Raw genomic sequence first — 16,048 nt, 5'->3', positions numbered from 1 at the left:
CACCCTCGGATGGAGGGGAATCACAGAGCAAACTGTTAAGATTTGTCATCATAGTATAAGTGGACAGTGATGGGATAAGTTTGGTCCCAGAAGAGCTTTAACAGTAAGAGGCCAGGATTTGATGCCTTCTTAACATCTAGAAATTATGACAAGCAATACATTATGCTGTGTATTGTATGGACCCAAAGGGGCTAAAGCATAGCTAAACTTATCTTTTGAGTCAAAGGAACAAGACAGTGTCAAACTTTTTTTAAAACAAGTAACTTACAAATAGCCTAACCTTTGTTGAATTGTGCCATATGAAATGTTAAACTCCTGTGAATTTCTGAGTTTTGCTATATAATAGATGTTGAAAATATAAATGTATCACTGATAAAACGGCAGACACAAAGGCAGCTTGAAAAGTTAAAAATACAAATATAGATAAAAGAGAAAGACCTTTGCATCTGTGAAAGTGAGTGTTTTATATATATATATATATATATATATATATATATATATATATATATATATATAGGTAGATATACAAATGAAAAAATGCAGGGCTTTGGCAGCTGCAATAAAAATAGTAAGCAACAGTGCATTTAGGGAATGAAAAAGACCAGACCCTCAAAACCTGTCCTGCATTCTGTTCTGGGTACAAATCTGCTGAGCTGTTGGTTTGTCTGTCAGTTCCGAACAATTCTTTGCTACACTGACACACTTACTGTGAATAGAAATTCTGAATAATTTACACATTCTATATCCTCTTTTCACATCATGTATGATCAATTAAACAGAGTGCACAGCTTTGAGAGTTGCAGCATGTGGACCTTGGGAGCTCTTTCAAACTTAAACTGATCCACATGTGACATGATGAGCAGCAGCAACTGTCTAAGCTTAAATGTCAGCATGTTTACTCATGCATACTCATGAGAGAAGTTGGGAATATTAGCATGCCTGCAGGGAAATACAGCACTCTGGTTGCTATTGAAGATTCTAATGCCAAACACAACAAAACAAAAATATGAAATAATAACACAGATGGCTAGAGCAAGAGGACAAGCAAAGCCTTATCAAGACTATAATGTTTTATGGTGATTGGTGAGTGAACACATATCAGAACTATCATTTCACATAACTGTTAAATTATGGTTGAAAGCAAAGATAATAAAAAATTGCAGAAATATATTTACAGTGCAAAAAAGATGTGTGTCATTTTTGTAATGAGGGTGTCTGTTATACAACTGACATGGTTCATGAACTGTGATCAACTTGCTCTGCATGACAAGGCAGTATTCTATCTTCTTAGACATGTATCATGAGTTTTTCTAAAAATAAGCATATATATTTTAAGTAATGTTTGGAAGTTTTATATTTGTGCTCTGATAATCACAGACTCAAAGGGATATTTTGACCGTAGTTCCCTCTGCTGGGCAGAGTAAGTACTGCAGCACTCACACATGTCTACCGCAGGTACAGTCAAGTAACAAATGGGACAATCCCCTGCATAATTTTGCTGTTTGAAACATACAGTATAAAAAACTTTCAAACATTCAGTGATAAGATAAAAGAGAAAATTATAGGTCTAATTCTGCAGGCAATGTGTCCTCTATAGCAAAAGCAATATAAACTTGCATCATTTCAGAGGTGAAACTTAATTCTAAGAAGCTCTACTTAGTGAAACAACATACCTGCCATCCCAATCCCTTTGTGTCCACCTGCATTTTTCTGCTCCAAGCACCAAATACATCTCAGACCACACTGCCTCTTGAATTTTCATTCATTTTGTGCATACATACAAATTCTTTATTTTGTTACATTTCTTGTCCACCAAAATATTGCTAATATGTTATTTTGGCTAGAAGTTAGCAAGGGCAATATTTTTATTGTCACTAATATTATTGGCATTTCAATAATATTATTAGCAATATTTTTAAGAGTGTAGTGAACAGATTTTGTCTGGCTGTGAAGTAAATTCATCCAACCCCATCGGTCGGCACTTCATCCGGCAGTAAGGTAATGACAATCATCTTTTGATCTCAAATCCAAATGCCTTAAGTATTGTCTGACATGTAATTCACCATTTGGCTGTTCTCAGCCATAGGAAACTTCAAATTGCTCGGCCAGCATAGCCTGGAGATAAGACGGCAGGAACTGGGGGGTTACATCTGAGGTGTGAATGTGTGTGTCTGTGTGTGTGTGTCAGAGGGGGTGTCCATGCCCTTGCCCCCTCCTCTTTTTCACCAGTTAAAATATGCAGGTTTCTTCTAGTTATGTTTTTTTGGGGGGGGCAACTTGGAAAGAAGAAGCTTTGTAACAGTTGGAAGTGGGCATCTGAGACCTGCATCTAGGTTTGGTGGTGGTCTGCTTTCCATCTGTGTTGTAATATTCTGCTGTCTTTTGGTTTTTGCATTTTGGATTACTTTGGGAGAAAAAATGTGTGGTTTGGTATCTTCTTTCATTAATTTCTTGTATGACTGTCCATGTCTGTATCCTTTGTTAATTGTTTTAAGGTAGCTGAACCTCGTCTTTAGATTAGAATATTTGTTGCAACTTAATTTTCATCTGGTTGTGAGTTGTACATTTTGATAAAGGTTGATCCAAGCAGTTTGCTCTGCCTGTCAATGAATTCTGCGATTTGATTGATAATTGATAACTTTGATAATAATTACCAAATTAAATCAAATAATGTTAGATAAGTGAGGTGTTTTAACTGTTGATGCACTTGTGTTCAGTATTCAGAGTGCTGGACGTCAAACCAGGGTGTTAACGGTTAAAACTGCTGAGTTCGAAAAATTAAACATATTTCAATTAATCTTCATCTGAGTGACAGTATATACCCAAAATAACAAATTTTGCCCTACTGTTCCCTTACTTTTGGAGGGCAATGTACATCACCACATGGATATGGTAACGCATATTACAGTACATTTTCTATAGCAGATGCCTATCATGATATCATTTTCAGGCCATATCACCCACCTACAGCATTTTCTGTTTCTGTTTGTCTCACTTCTGCTCGCATGAGCTATTAGTAGGGTTATGCTATACACTCGAGTCTTTCAGTACATTTTGTTCATTTGAGTCATTCAGTACATTTTGTTCATTTGAGTCATTCAGTACATTTCATTCATTTGAGTCATTTGAGTCATTCAGTACATTCAGTTCATCTCATCATTTTAGACTTTTGAACTTTGAATGAATTGAAGGAAACAAAGGTGCACGAGGGTGCATCCTCGACAGAGGTGTGGGTGGGGTAGAGGATAGAGGAGACAAGCACAGACTCTAGAGGGTGCGCAAAAATCCTGCATAGTACACCTTTAAGCTTGAGGGTCATGGCCTTTTTTGTGGGACAAGCTTCAAAATAGACAATGAGCATTGTCAAGCTCCCATTCTGTAATGGGATAAAACTCCTGCCTGCCTGACTTCTGGTTTCACATAACTTGGTTTGTAGAAGCCAGTGGGATGGTGATTCTCCAGAAGAAATGGTTTTTAATGCGCTTGACTACCTTGTAGTGTTTGTCCACCTCCTCCTGCTTAACACACTGTTAATGCCAGTCATTCTGTTCTTGACTCAGGTTGGTCACCTGAGCAACACCAATCCTGTCAATATGGTATGTGGATTCTCCCAGCATCAGCTGTGAAAGACGTCAGCAAGTGGACGTTTAGGGAAAAGAAGGGACAGATTGGCAGCATGTTTTTTAGAAGAGAGGGTTAGCTTCTCTGTGCTCTCCCAAATTAGCAAAGGCCATTACAGCAAGGAGAAAAGTCTAAAATTGGATTAGATTTACCAAGCTAGGCGACAGAGGGAAAATCATGAGAAAAAAGCAACCTCTGTCATCTCTGTCATCTGCAGTTGCCTCTACATACTGAGAGCATAGACTTCATAATATTTGTTTTCCAAGTCCATTTGGTATGCCTTCATTACACAACTACATGATTATGAGCATTGGTCCAATGTGGCCTTGTCAAAAGCAAAACGAAAAGTAGACCTGGAGCACTGAGACATCCCTGCTCAATGAAGCATGTGGATCAATTCAGCAGATATTATGGTGACAAACAAGAGAACATTGTTCCTCAGCTGGATTGTCCCCACAACAAATCTTTTTCACAATTTCCAACAAGGCTGCACTTGAAGCAAGCCTTGTGGTGGGTGACATGATTTCAAAAGCTGTGAAGCTTTTCAGAGATTGGAAATTTACTGAAGCCTACATGATGAAGGTTTCTGAAATTGTGTCCCAAGAAGGAATTTCAGTTTAGTAACATCAGCTTCCTTTCAAATGCAGTAGCCAAATGCACTGTTGAGCTTGCCAATGACACACAGCTCCTTGACAAAGGTAAAGACTACCAACAGCATCGATGCTGCACAATGGCCATTTTTTATACCTAACATCAGTGAGTCATGAAAGAACTGCTCAGTTTGAAAACAGCAAAAGAAGTCTTTACTCAGTTGTCAGGTGCAATTGAGAAGGCTGAACTGTTATGGAGTGTGTTAGTGGTTATTACCACAGATAGCGTGCTGGCAATGACAGGGAAATAAAGAAAGGTTTAGCAGTGCTTGAATTACACCAGTTGCACTCCTATTGTGCTACACTGCATCACCAGCTATTATTGTAAAACAAATGCAAACTGCAAACCTTTGGAGGAAACTGAATCACAAAATCGCAATCTTGGACTTTACACAGATATGGTGGTTTAGCAGGGCGAATGTTTTAAAAAGGCTCTTTGAATTACAAAAGGAGGACAAAAATATGTTATGACTGTTATGAAATAGGTAATGAATATGTTGCTGCAACTGGCCTTCTTTGCTGGAATATGACAGTTCAGTCAGGTGAACTCATATAATTAGATTAAATACTGCATATTAATGAATACAAAAAGTAATTATTTTTGGTTACATGCTGAATGCTTTAGATACATCTGTGACATGCACCAGCATTCACTAACCTATCAAAGAGGGATCATAATACATATTCCCTACTAAATGGGAGAAATAACAAAACCCCCAGTACCTACAGGTAGATCCAAACACCAGGTGGAATGTGGGGTGGTGGAGGGTGAGTGCAATTCTATGAGCTGCAGAAAGTGAAGCATGCAAAGAGCAGCACAGGCAATGAGCAGCACCTGAGATTGCTGTCTGACCATCTGACTGTTGGTTTAAAAAAGGCACTCCATTAGTGATGTGTGCATGCGATATCTTGAGTAAGATAACATGTAGTGATGTGTTTATGTGATTGGTTGAGTATGAAAACACGTAGTGATGTGTGTATGTGATTGGTTGAGTATGATATGAGAACATGTGGTCGCTGAGGCGGCCAGCTGCAGCAAGACTTTCCTGACCAAACAGGTTCTGCGCATTTTATGCGCAATGCCAATTTGATTAGCAAACTTCAAGAAGCCCATAGACAGCATTCAGATGTTTACTGACCCATTTTCCATCGATGCAGAGACAGTGTTAGGGAGTAGCGGAACTACATATAAAGAGCTACTAGCTTAACTACATTTCCCATTAGTGCGTGGTTCCATGACTACTTTTAAAAACAATTTGCTTTCAAGTCGTAAAGTTTCTCCAACCAGGTACTGAGGTACCATGAACAAAGCAACATTTTGTCCTGGGTTATCCTGGGGAAGTAAGATCAGGTTTTTAAAATAAACAAAATACAAAATTACCGGCATTCCGGTCTGTGCAACTGTCTCACGCCGGCATGGGGAACACTGTCTGTACACACTGGCCACTTGACGAGAAAGAAAGGTCCGCTAAGCAGTACTTACTTGTCCTTAGACAAAAACCCTTCATGAATGAAGAGTCAGAGTGCAGTACCATAGTCACACCTCTCCTCATTGTTTTGGTGCATCCATAAGATTAAGTTAGTTGGCTGCTAAGTTATTTAGTAATGCAAGGTACCTTCTGTTAGCGTTTTAATACACAAACTGTCATTTGGCAAGTGTGATTCTCAGTGCAGTTTAGGCAAACAAATGGACTATATTAGGTTGGACTATCCACTATGCTAGGAATTTTAGCCAGTGATTTTCCTTGGTGGGTTTGTGGCTTTAGATTCATGAAATTATGAAAGGGCAAGTGTCAGAAATGTGTCTGGTTATGACAGGGCCAGTTCTAGGCATCAGCAGCAAAACCCCCATCCGCCCCCCGAGTCCGCGATTTCTACCTACATCTTGTGGGCTCTGCTTAATGTGCAGTTAATGTAAGCACTAGCACAGCTACAGAAATTCTAGCTTATTAGTGAATCAGAGAGGACTACCTAGCATGATAATGAATGGCATATTTTTAGCTTGTTATATTTCAATATGTAATTATTATCTCATATTCAAAAGCGCAACTGAGTTGTTAAGAAACTAGCAGCAAATTGGTTCCTGAGCCAGTGAGTTGACCATTGCACCAACCTTTGCAAATTTTCCTGAAATCAGACCCATGTATCAATAAAGTTATGAATTTGGAAGTACTTTGTAAGAGGACCTCAGACCAGTACACAGGCCCTTGGTAAACAGATTCTTTTGACATTGGCATTAGCCCCCAGCAGCAGGTGCATGCAATAAAGATCCTCACACTCAGACTGAGGTTAATGAGCTCCCAAGAAAAAAAAAACTGAAAAGATGCACAAGTTCAAGTCAGCCTCTATCCAAGTCTCAGCCCAGGTCAGGACCTGGCACCCTCGCCAGTACAGAAAAGAGAAACTGATTCTCGTCATAACCTCTTTAGGTGAACTGTCATTTCCCCATATACTGTACATTGTAGCTGAATGATGATTCCACCTAGCATTTCAGCTGAATATATTACAGGCTACATTTGGCAGTTCTGCAGGTGCAATCAGTATATTTGGCCACGCCTATGCTCCACTGGGTTGGCCTACACTGGTGAACATGCATGTTACCAACCTGCCTGAACAGTAGCCATCAGCAGTAACATTTTTGGCTGGGACCTTGGGACTAAGCATGGGGACTGAGCCTGGGCCCTGCTGATAGCTACTGTCTTAAATTCTGAAATACCTGACTGGTAACACATGTGAAACATATCTAATCATGAGAGTAACACAGGCTGTTAAATTACTAGCATCTGGGCTAAATCATAATTCTGTTTTTTGTTGTTGCATCAAACATGATGTTGGCTAAATTATGCTATGTAAAATTATACAATTGACAGTTTGCTTGCTAATCCAAGAAAATACATTTGTAGAACTATTTGCTATACATGATGTATTATGTATCACCTATAGCTTCTCAAAGACATCTGCAAGTATCTTTTATTATGTCACAATCTACCGAGCATCCATTCACCACAATAGCTTACAGTCAGAACAGAGGGTAAGTTAAATATATAGCAAACATTAGCAGTTAGAGAACCTCCACAATGGACAAACTGAAAAGGGAATACATAATTCCTAATTAAAGCCAATATGATGGCATTCAATTTATGAATTAAACTGCTAAATAAATCTTTCCCTGTGGTGCTTTTACACGACCACTTACGTGATAAAGACACAATACTTTGTGCAAATCTAAAATAAGACTCCTTTAATCTTATATCCTTTGATTAAGTCAACACTTTCCTGCTTGTTTTTGCTGGAGCGTCAGGCGACTATTGGCATCCTGTTCACTCCAGATCTGATGAAAAACTGTGGCTCTGTTTAAACAAACCTCTAGAGGGAGGCAGAGTTCATAAACAGGAACTTATCAGTTTATGCCTCCTCAAAAGCTCTTTTGACTCTTGCCAAGCTGCCTTAATGGACCTTCCTGGTAAAATAACACTGAAAAATAACCAAATGTACACACAATATGTCATAAAGTGTGTATATATAAATATATTCACCCATTGCTCCTTAGTTTATTTGCCAGAACACCTAAATAGTTGTCTCTGACTTGTATCATGTCTTGTTAGCAAGCTATGAGGCTGTTTGAATGTCGTTTTTAAATGCTTAATTCTGTGTGAGAACACAGAATCTGGCCTTCAAAAATGTTCTTCAGTCCTGCCAGTTTTTTTCACATTTTTAAAAACAGAGGAATTATTTCACAATAATACTATGCATATGACTTTTTCTGTTTGAATTCTGTCAGCATTTTCAGTACACAAATACACAAGGAAAACAGAACTTAGTACTTCAGATATTTTCCTCAGAATTATGTTGTGCTATGTTATGTTGTACGTAGGCCCCCTGTACTAAGAGTCTTGCATTGCAGGGAGACATTTATTTATGTTAGCTATGTGTGACTTATCACATTGGAATTTCCTTTCCTGCAATTGATTGACATTTGACAGGTGGCAGAGGGAAGAGGCGTAGCCAGTAGATGGGAGCAGATTGTAGACTATATTTAACATGGGCGGCCTCGCTAAAAATAAATAAAAATCCAGACAATGAAGTGGTTTAACAAAAGCCCCCAGCATAAGCGTCGCTTGAACACTTCATCCAGATTGGTCACTGGATAAAGGAATCACGGTCAGTCATCCTGACATTAAAAAAGAATGCTAAATAGCTCCACGGCATACCTGTCAGGTATGCCGTGGAGTGAATGGGATTAATGAAGAGGGGTGTTTACCTCATTGATCTCCTCTTTGAAGATGCAGTAGTGCACATTGCTCACCAGGCTCTCCTCACACTTATCAGCCTCAGTGCTCCAGTTTGAACTGCCTCTCTCCAGTCTCTCCAGCTTGTCCTGAAGCCGATGTGCAGTGAACCCCAGTGCATGCTGGAGACATTGACGCATGTGGGTTAACATATAGGTGCACTGCATTAGCACCTCCCATTCAGGGTAAATACATGTTCATTTGATTGTCTGTCCTGCGCAGTGCCTTAACCTCAACCTCATCCAACCCCTTTGAGATCAACAGGAAAGCCAACTGTGAGCCAGGCCTAATCGCCCAATCAGTTCCCAACCTCACTAATGCTCTTCTGGCTGAATGGAAGCAAATCCCAGCAGCATTGCTCCAACATCTAGTATACAGCCTTCCCAAAAGAATGGAGGTTGTAGTAGCAGCAAAGGGTGCACCAACTCCATATGAATGCCCATAATTTTGGATGAGATTTTGGATGTCATGTGCCCAAATACATTTGGCCATGTAGTGTAATTATGTTTTTTTTTTGGTGAAAAGTAGTGTTATTGCTATCATATACTTTATATGCAAACAAGTAGACTGCAGATTCTTAAAATATTACTAATTATAAAGGAGTGGGAATGGGTGGTAAAAGGATGAGTGCAGAGAAGTGTGATGGGTAAATGTGGTGTGTTGTCCCTCACCGACTGCATCACGGTGCTGGTGATGTCGGCCCCCAGAGAGATGGCCATCTTGTACAGGTGTCGCACATGGCTCTGCCTCTCCTGGTGCTGTGCCAGCTGAATCTTCGCCTGGCTAGTGTTGTGGAATGCCGTCACTGGCTCTGATGTCAGCAGGTTCTCCAGCTGGGTCCAGGCAAGAGGTAGATTGTGGCATCATCAGGCATGTGCCGCAGTGATCATCATGTCTGAGTTAATCATTTTACACTGAATGCCTTTATTAGACATAAAACCTTGTGTTCTTTTTTTGACCTAAGCAGACAAGACACAAAATTACATAGCACTGATAAACATGAGCTTACCTCATCAAATAGGTGGTGGAATTTAACCGCCATACTGAGGACTCTTTCATACTCTTTGATTGTGTCTTTTACACGCTGGTGCAGGTGCAGGAGCTCAGTGATTTTCTCATTCTTCTCTTTTATAGGAATTCCTTTTAAAGCTAACATCTCAGAAATTTTGATCATGTATTCCACCTCTGCATTCAATTTCTATGACAAGAAGACAATGGAACAAAAGAATCAGGAAAAATATGACTCTCGTTCATTCATTGTCACAAGCCAATTTGATTTCTGTCAGATAATTATGTGCCAGTTAATGCAGCAGACACCTAAGGGCTAAGAAGACTCTAAAGAAAGCACAAGCATTCTCACCACAAACTGAGGTTTTGCAAGATTAAAAGTCTCCTGCAGCTTAGACACAGTCAGAAGATCACTTCCCAAGTCAACGCTGGAGGCTGGAGCCAGAACATCCTCTAGAGCCTTGAGGTTGTGGACGGTCTTTAAAATACAAGTACAGAGCCCTTTACAGTTCAAACAAAATATTTTACCAAAAATGGCATGTTTCATTCAGAAATAGAAATTTGAAACTTTCGACTGTGCCACTTCAGACATCGCTGTGCCATGCATACCAATTTAAGCCAAGGAGGCCCTCAGCTGGATAGCGTGCACTCCTCCATGCACTCGTCAATGCCGATTTTACATCACACAGACTGCACTGTACTGCAGGATTGTTTCTGCTGATCACAGGTGGCCATATACTGTACATCTTTAAAAAACAACCAGTAGCCTCTGGGTGCCAGGGTGTTGTTGGGAGGAACAAATGCAGAAGAAAACCTTTTATGACCTCAGCCAATCAGGCTGAATGTTATTGTTTCTAAGAAAATAAAAATGGTGGTTTGTGAGAGCTGTGTTCTGTTACATTTATCACCTTAAAAAAAAAAAAAAAAAAAAAAAAATATATATATATATATATATTATATATATATATTCAGCTTTATTGGACAGAACAGTGTAGAAAGACAGGAAGAATAGGGGAAGAGAGAGGAGAAAGACGTGCGACAAAGGTCGTGCGGTCAGGACTCGAACCGCCGATATCGCGGCTCGTAATGAGCATGTGGACAGTGCTCTACTGGCTTCGCCATGAGACAACATTTATCACCTTTTTAAGCTGTTCCTTGAATTTTTTCCACTGCTTTTTTACTGATTTAATCTGACTGATGTGCAGCTGCCAGGAAGTCCACAGATCCATAAGGTTGGCCTTCTTCTTATTCAGATCGTCCAGCGTGTTCTCCACCACGCGCACAGCTGATTTCACGTTCAGGGTGAGATTTCCACTGACCTGCCACCAAATTCAAAACCAGCAAGATCAGGGTGCCATGTGAGTTGACTCTTAGAGAGGTGAGATTATACCTGACCCAATCAAGTGCAGCAGATCAGTTAACACCTTATTGTTGGCACAACTGGTAGCAATAAGCAATGAACTAAGGCTATGAAAAAAAAGTTGTCTATCAGCTTGATCTTGTACTCAAAATATAAAAGAAAGCTAACCTTTAATGGAGGTAAAATTGTTCAAATATTTTCTTCAGGAAATAAATATTCTCTCTCAAAACATTTATTCACAGTTATTGGCACTTCTTATGAACAAAATGTATTAGAAGTATATTGTCATTTAATTGCATCATTTCATAACTTGATTAATGATATTGAGTGCCATATACAGAAGTAAGGGATTTCTGATTGGTCATAATGTCAACATAATTTTCTTGGCATGCTTGAAAGAAAAAGCAAGATAATCTATTTAACCAAGAAATTAGAGCAGCTGTGAGTCACAGTGCCTTCCATAATGCTTGGGACAAAGGCATATTTTTTTCTCAATTTGGCTGTGTACAAATCAAGAAAAATGTGGTTAAAGTGCAGATTCTCAGCTTTTATTAAAAGGTGTGTTTATACATTTTAGTTTCACTACGTAGAAATTACCTAAGATGTTTCTGCACACAAATTAATTCTGCTGCTGCTATCAACAGTTACTGTATAATCAATGCAGATAAGTGAGCCAGTACCCGTGGCAGCTATACATGCCCAAACCATAACACCCCCACCATGTTTCAGAGAAGAGGTAGTATGCTTTAGGTCTTAGGCAGTTCCTTTTGGCCTCCACACTTTGCTCTTGCCATCATTGTGATGCAAGTAAATCTTGGTCTCATCTGTCCCAAAAACGTTTTTCCAGAGCTCTTTCATGCCCTTCTTAGCAAACCTGTTTTTGCAGCTAACTAGTGCTTAGCATCTTGCAGTTTATCCTCTGTAGTTCTGTTCGTAAAGGCTTCTGTGGACAGTAGCCCCTCACATATTCACACCTGCCTCGTGAAGACTGTTTCTGAACTTCAGACTGATGTTTGGGGGGTTTTCTTCATTATTTTGAGAATTCTTTGGTATTTAACTGTAGAGGTCTCCCTTGGCCTACCAGCCCCTTTACGATTGTTGATCTTGCCAGTGCTCTTTCTTGTTAATAATGTTCCAAGCAGTGGATTTTCGTAAATCTAAGGTTTGGCCTATGTCTCTGACTGTTTTTTGTCTTATTTCTCAGTCTCATAATGGCTTCTTTGACTTTTATTGGCATACCTCATGTCCTCGTGTTGATAAACGCCAATAACAGACTCCAAAGGGAATCAAAAGCCCAGAATCACAAATATACAAAGCTGTCTTATACCTGCACTAAGGAAGTAATTGAATACACCTCACTAATAGAAACACCTGTGTAGCCATTTGTCCCAAATATTATGGTGCCCTGAAATGTGTCAAAATACCCTTTTACGAAATCTGAGAAACTGCATGTTAACCACATGTGAATTGTCTTATTAAAAATCTACAATTTTGGTATATAGAGCCAAATCAAAAAATATGTCTTTGTCCCAAACAAAGACATATTGGGCACTGTAGAATTTCTCATTACTAATACATGCCAGTTAAAAAGAGTCTTACAATAGTTTTATGAAACACTTCCCTGCAATGAAACTATTCCATGCAATTTTATCTGATCACTTGCTCCAACCTGCAGCGCAATAAACTACAAGAAAGTTTTATTTCATCTATACTGACTATAAAAGGAGGAGGATTAAAGCATTGTTAAACAAGGCTATTATTAAGGTCAACAGAGAATAAAAAGAATAACTGAACAAAGTAATCTCCTCAATATAGATTTGATGTAAGTGACAAGCGCAGGTGGATTGAATATGAGTATAGTATTTCTCACCATGTTGGAGGAGTTTATAAAATTGTTTCCAAGGTCCTGTACAATGAGGAACCTCTCCAGCAGGGCCTGCCACTTGGCGTCAGCAACCTCCTTCAGTGCTGCATTGCTCTCCTCGTTCTCTGCCTCGGGTCTGTTTTTGTAGCATTCCTGTAGACTGCGGATCTGCTCATCCACCTGGACCAACAAAGTATACAGCTTTGATACTTCATCCACCCTCTGTTGCTGTGGGCCGGTGTTACTTGAGGGTGTCAGTTTTCCTTTATGACCGCTGGTGATTGCACGCATTTTCTGCTCCGAAACAAATAATTCAAAATGGCATTGCTCAGCTATTAAAGAAATCTTGAGAAATGGAACTGATCACGAACCTCCTCTGCAGAGCGTAAGAAGCTCACGTAGGGTTTGAGGCTCTCAGTCCGTGCAGTGATATTTCTGGTGAGGGTCTTCAGCTCTTCGCTCAGTAGGCTGGCTTTATTAGAGAACTCTATGGCCTCAGGAGATTCTAGTGATTTCAGTGCCTTAATGAGTTCAGAAATGGCCTCCAATTCATTTGCTACACCCTGAATGGAAAAACAAAAGCAAATAAGCATTCTGAGGACGGTACTTGGAAAGTATCATTGCACATCTTCTCCTCAGTATCAAGGAGCTGTATTCAGAAGCTGTTCATTCCATATGTTTTTAATCTAATGTGGGAATACTCACCTGGGTCTGGGAGGAAAGCTCCAGGTGTCTGTTCAACACATCTTCAGACTCTGACAGCACCAGTCCTGGGTCCACACTGCCGGAGAGGGCACTGCTGCTGCTTTTTATCCATGCTGAAACCTGCATTGAGGAAAAAACTTTCCTTTCTCCATGTACTGTGAACAGCCAGGTTTTAAAGCTTGTTTCAGTCACCTGGCACTTCAATTCATCTCATCTATTACAAACTGCTCACAGGATATTTTTTTGTGTCTCAGAGAATCTATAGTCATGGTTATGTCATAAGACACAATTAATTACACATTTTGGAGTCATCAGGAAAATTGTGATATCTTACATTACATTACTACTTCTTGTTTTGTTAAAGTTGGGATGAGACATTAAAGCAAGAGTTGTTTTTTTATACTTAGATAACACTGAGCTACTGATTAAAACATGTTGGTTTGTTGTGCTATGTAAAATATACAGTATTTTCAACTGCAATCAAAACTTTCCTAGAGGTGCAAAGTTTCAGTTTCTTGTGCTTTTACGAAGGTATGTGAATCACCATGGAATTGTGCACATGGTAAAAATATAGTTTTCATTTGGAAAATATCTTTAAAATGAATAACAGGCCACCCCACTGGTTTTTTTTTTGTATAAAATTATTATTATGGGATTGTGTGGCAAAAAAGGTGTGCTGACATCTGTAGTTGGTCATTTTGGCCAAATATTTTGACCAATTCAGGCAAAATCTCTCACTGGAATGAAAAAAAAAGAAAAAAACAAGACCAGGTCAAAACCTAGTATATGGCTGGACCGGCCAACCGATGGTGTAATTTTATAACTCGGCCGACCAATGGTGTAACTTCATCACTCACTCAGTCACTCAGTCACAGACATTCGCGTTTATAGCGCTGGCCCCGCTGTTGTGGCCCAGCCAATAAACTAACTTGATGGATCGAGGAAACTCAATGTAAACAGAAAATTATGCAAATTTGTTCTTTGGTGTAGTATTCCTTTAAAACCATTTATAAATTATCCTGAACGTGGAGCCCTCAGTGGCTTTCTAGTTCCAGAACAGAGCCATTACAGGACTGTATGGAGAACAATGTATATGCTAAGTGACAACTGTAAATATGTTGTTATGTTATTACAGTTAACAGACAGCATAGTACATGCTGCAACTGAAAAAGAAATCCAGTTTAGTTGAACACATCTGACATATGATTAATATTATTCTATATTTTAAGTTTTCAAAAGGCAAAGTATTGCACTGTTACTACAGACTGGAAACAACTGAATTCAGAGATTAAGAGATGCAATCATGGCTTCGCTATGTGTACCTTGTCCACCAGATCTTCAAATGAGGACACCAGCAGCTGTCTCTTCTCTGCTAGCTCCCTGTGGGCGTGGCACTCCTTGCTCAGTGAATCCATCCGCTCATGGATATATCCCATCATCCTCTCCACCCCACCCACTTGAGTGCTGAAGACACAAATATGAGAGTAATAGTATTAATCAGATTACCACACATTTGGTAAAATTTATTTTTTTGTTGGTGCCTTGTAAAATGAGCAAAATATAGAATTTTTCCCCAAAGTGTAAACAAACAAGCTACATTGTCTCAATTGGCATTTGGAATTCTACAGCCTCTAAAACTACTCTGTGGCTGCTGCATAGTGGTTGAAATTGAAATATATATTAGTCCAGTTATGGCAGGGACAGAGCTCTCTACCCAGCTACTCACCTTCGCGGGTTGACCTTGTTAAGGAAGTGTTTCCCTTGCTGTAGGGGTTCCGCAGCCGCTTCTTTGATGCTCCAGAGTAGCTCCTCGTGTTTCTTGGCCAGTTCTGGCAAACTCAGCACTTGGGACCTCATCCCTTTTAGGCTGCTTTCAATTTCTGCCAACACTTCAAATGCCTGTGGGCATGTGTTATATTCAATCAAACTTTTCTTTAAAAATCCTTTTAAAATATTACAGAATATTACATGTCACAGAATATTTCTTGTGATTCAGTATTAATCAGTACCATACCCTGGAATCACTTGAAGATTGTAGTTATGTGTGCTTGTGTATGTATGTATGTATGTTAAATTTGCAATATGCTCTTGAGCAATTTGGAATGGATTGAATGGAATGGATGATTTTTCATGTAATTCTATATGCTAGAACCCAAATGTGGGAAAATTCCAGCCTTATCCAAGCTATTATGCATCACTAAAGTGTCAAATAGAACAAACTATGAACATCAAAAATAAGTGTTGGTCCTGTCACCATGATGAGCATGTGAGGTATTTGTACCTTATTAGCACTGGTGAAGAAGCCCTTGCTCTCCTGAAGGTGTGCCCGGCGCACCATCATTTGATTCCAAAACTCTTCATGCAGAGCCTTCAATTTCTGTGTCCTCTCCTCCACATGTCCCTTCTCTGTGTGACCTTCTGAGGCCAGAATCTCAGATGCCTCCACCAGAAGTTTTTCTACCAATAAGCTCCAGTCCTGAGAGAAAAGAGTTATTTGTACAGCATTAAAATTACGTCTGTAATAAAGTGGCCCTAAGAGATGTTGTTCTCC

General features: G+C 39.5%; 1 protein-coding gene across 3 annotated transcripts in view; it reads right to left on the bottom strand.

The window, feature by feature from the left end:
* ccdc141 (coiled-coil domain containing 141) overlaps window positions 1-16,048 on the bottom strand; it is a 49,137-nt gene that overhangs the window by 9,200 nt on the left and 23,889 nt on the right. For all 3 annotated transcript variants that reach the window (XM_064327341.1, XM_064327340.1, XM_064327342.1), the window contains exons 7-17: window positions 15,779-15,973; window positions 15,224-15,396; window positions 14,820-14,961; window positions 13,498-13,617; window positions 13,164-13,355; window positions 12,799-12,972; window positions 10,708-10,887; window positions 9,921-10,046; window positions 9,570-9,758; window positions 9,232-9,393; window positions 8,533-8,682 (exon numbers count right to left, since the gene is read on the bottom strand). In XM_064327341.1, coding sequence (XP_064183411.1) covers window positions 8,533-8,682; window positions 9,232-9,393; window positions 9,570-9,758; window positions 9,921-10,046; window positions 10,708-10,887; window positions 12,799-12,972; window positions 13,164-13,355; window positions 13,498-13,617; window positions 14,820-14,961; window positions 15,224-15,396; window positions 15,779-15,973 — 1,803 coding nt within the window. The remainder of the gene's footprint in view (window positions 1-8,532; window positions 8,683-9,231; window positions 9,394-9,569; window positions 9,759-9,920; window positions 10,047-10,707; window positions 10,888-12,798; window positions 12,973-13,163; window positions 13,356-13,497; window positions 13,618-14,819; window positions 14,962-15,223; window positions 15,397-15,778; window positions 15,974-16,048) is intronic.

The sequence above is a fragment of the Anguilla rostrata genome, chromosome 3 (assembly GCF_018555375.3).
Source record: "Anguilla rostrata isolate EN2019 chromosome 3, ASM1855537v3, whole genome shotgun sequence".
NCBI classification, from domain to species: domain Eukaryota; kingdom Metazoa; phylum Chordata; class Actinopteri; order Anguilliformes; family Anguillidae; genus Anguilla; species Anguilla rostrata.
Note: the sequence above shows the minus strand (reverse complement) of the source record. Positions and strands in the feature narration are given on the sequence as shown.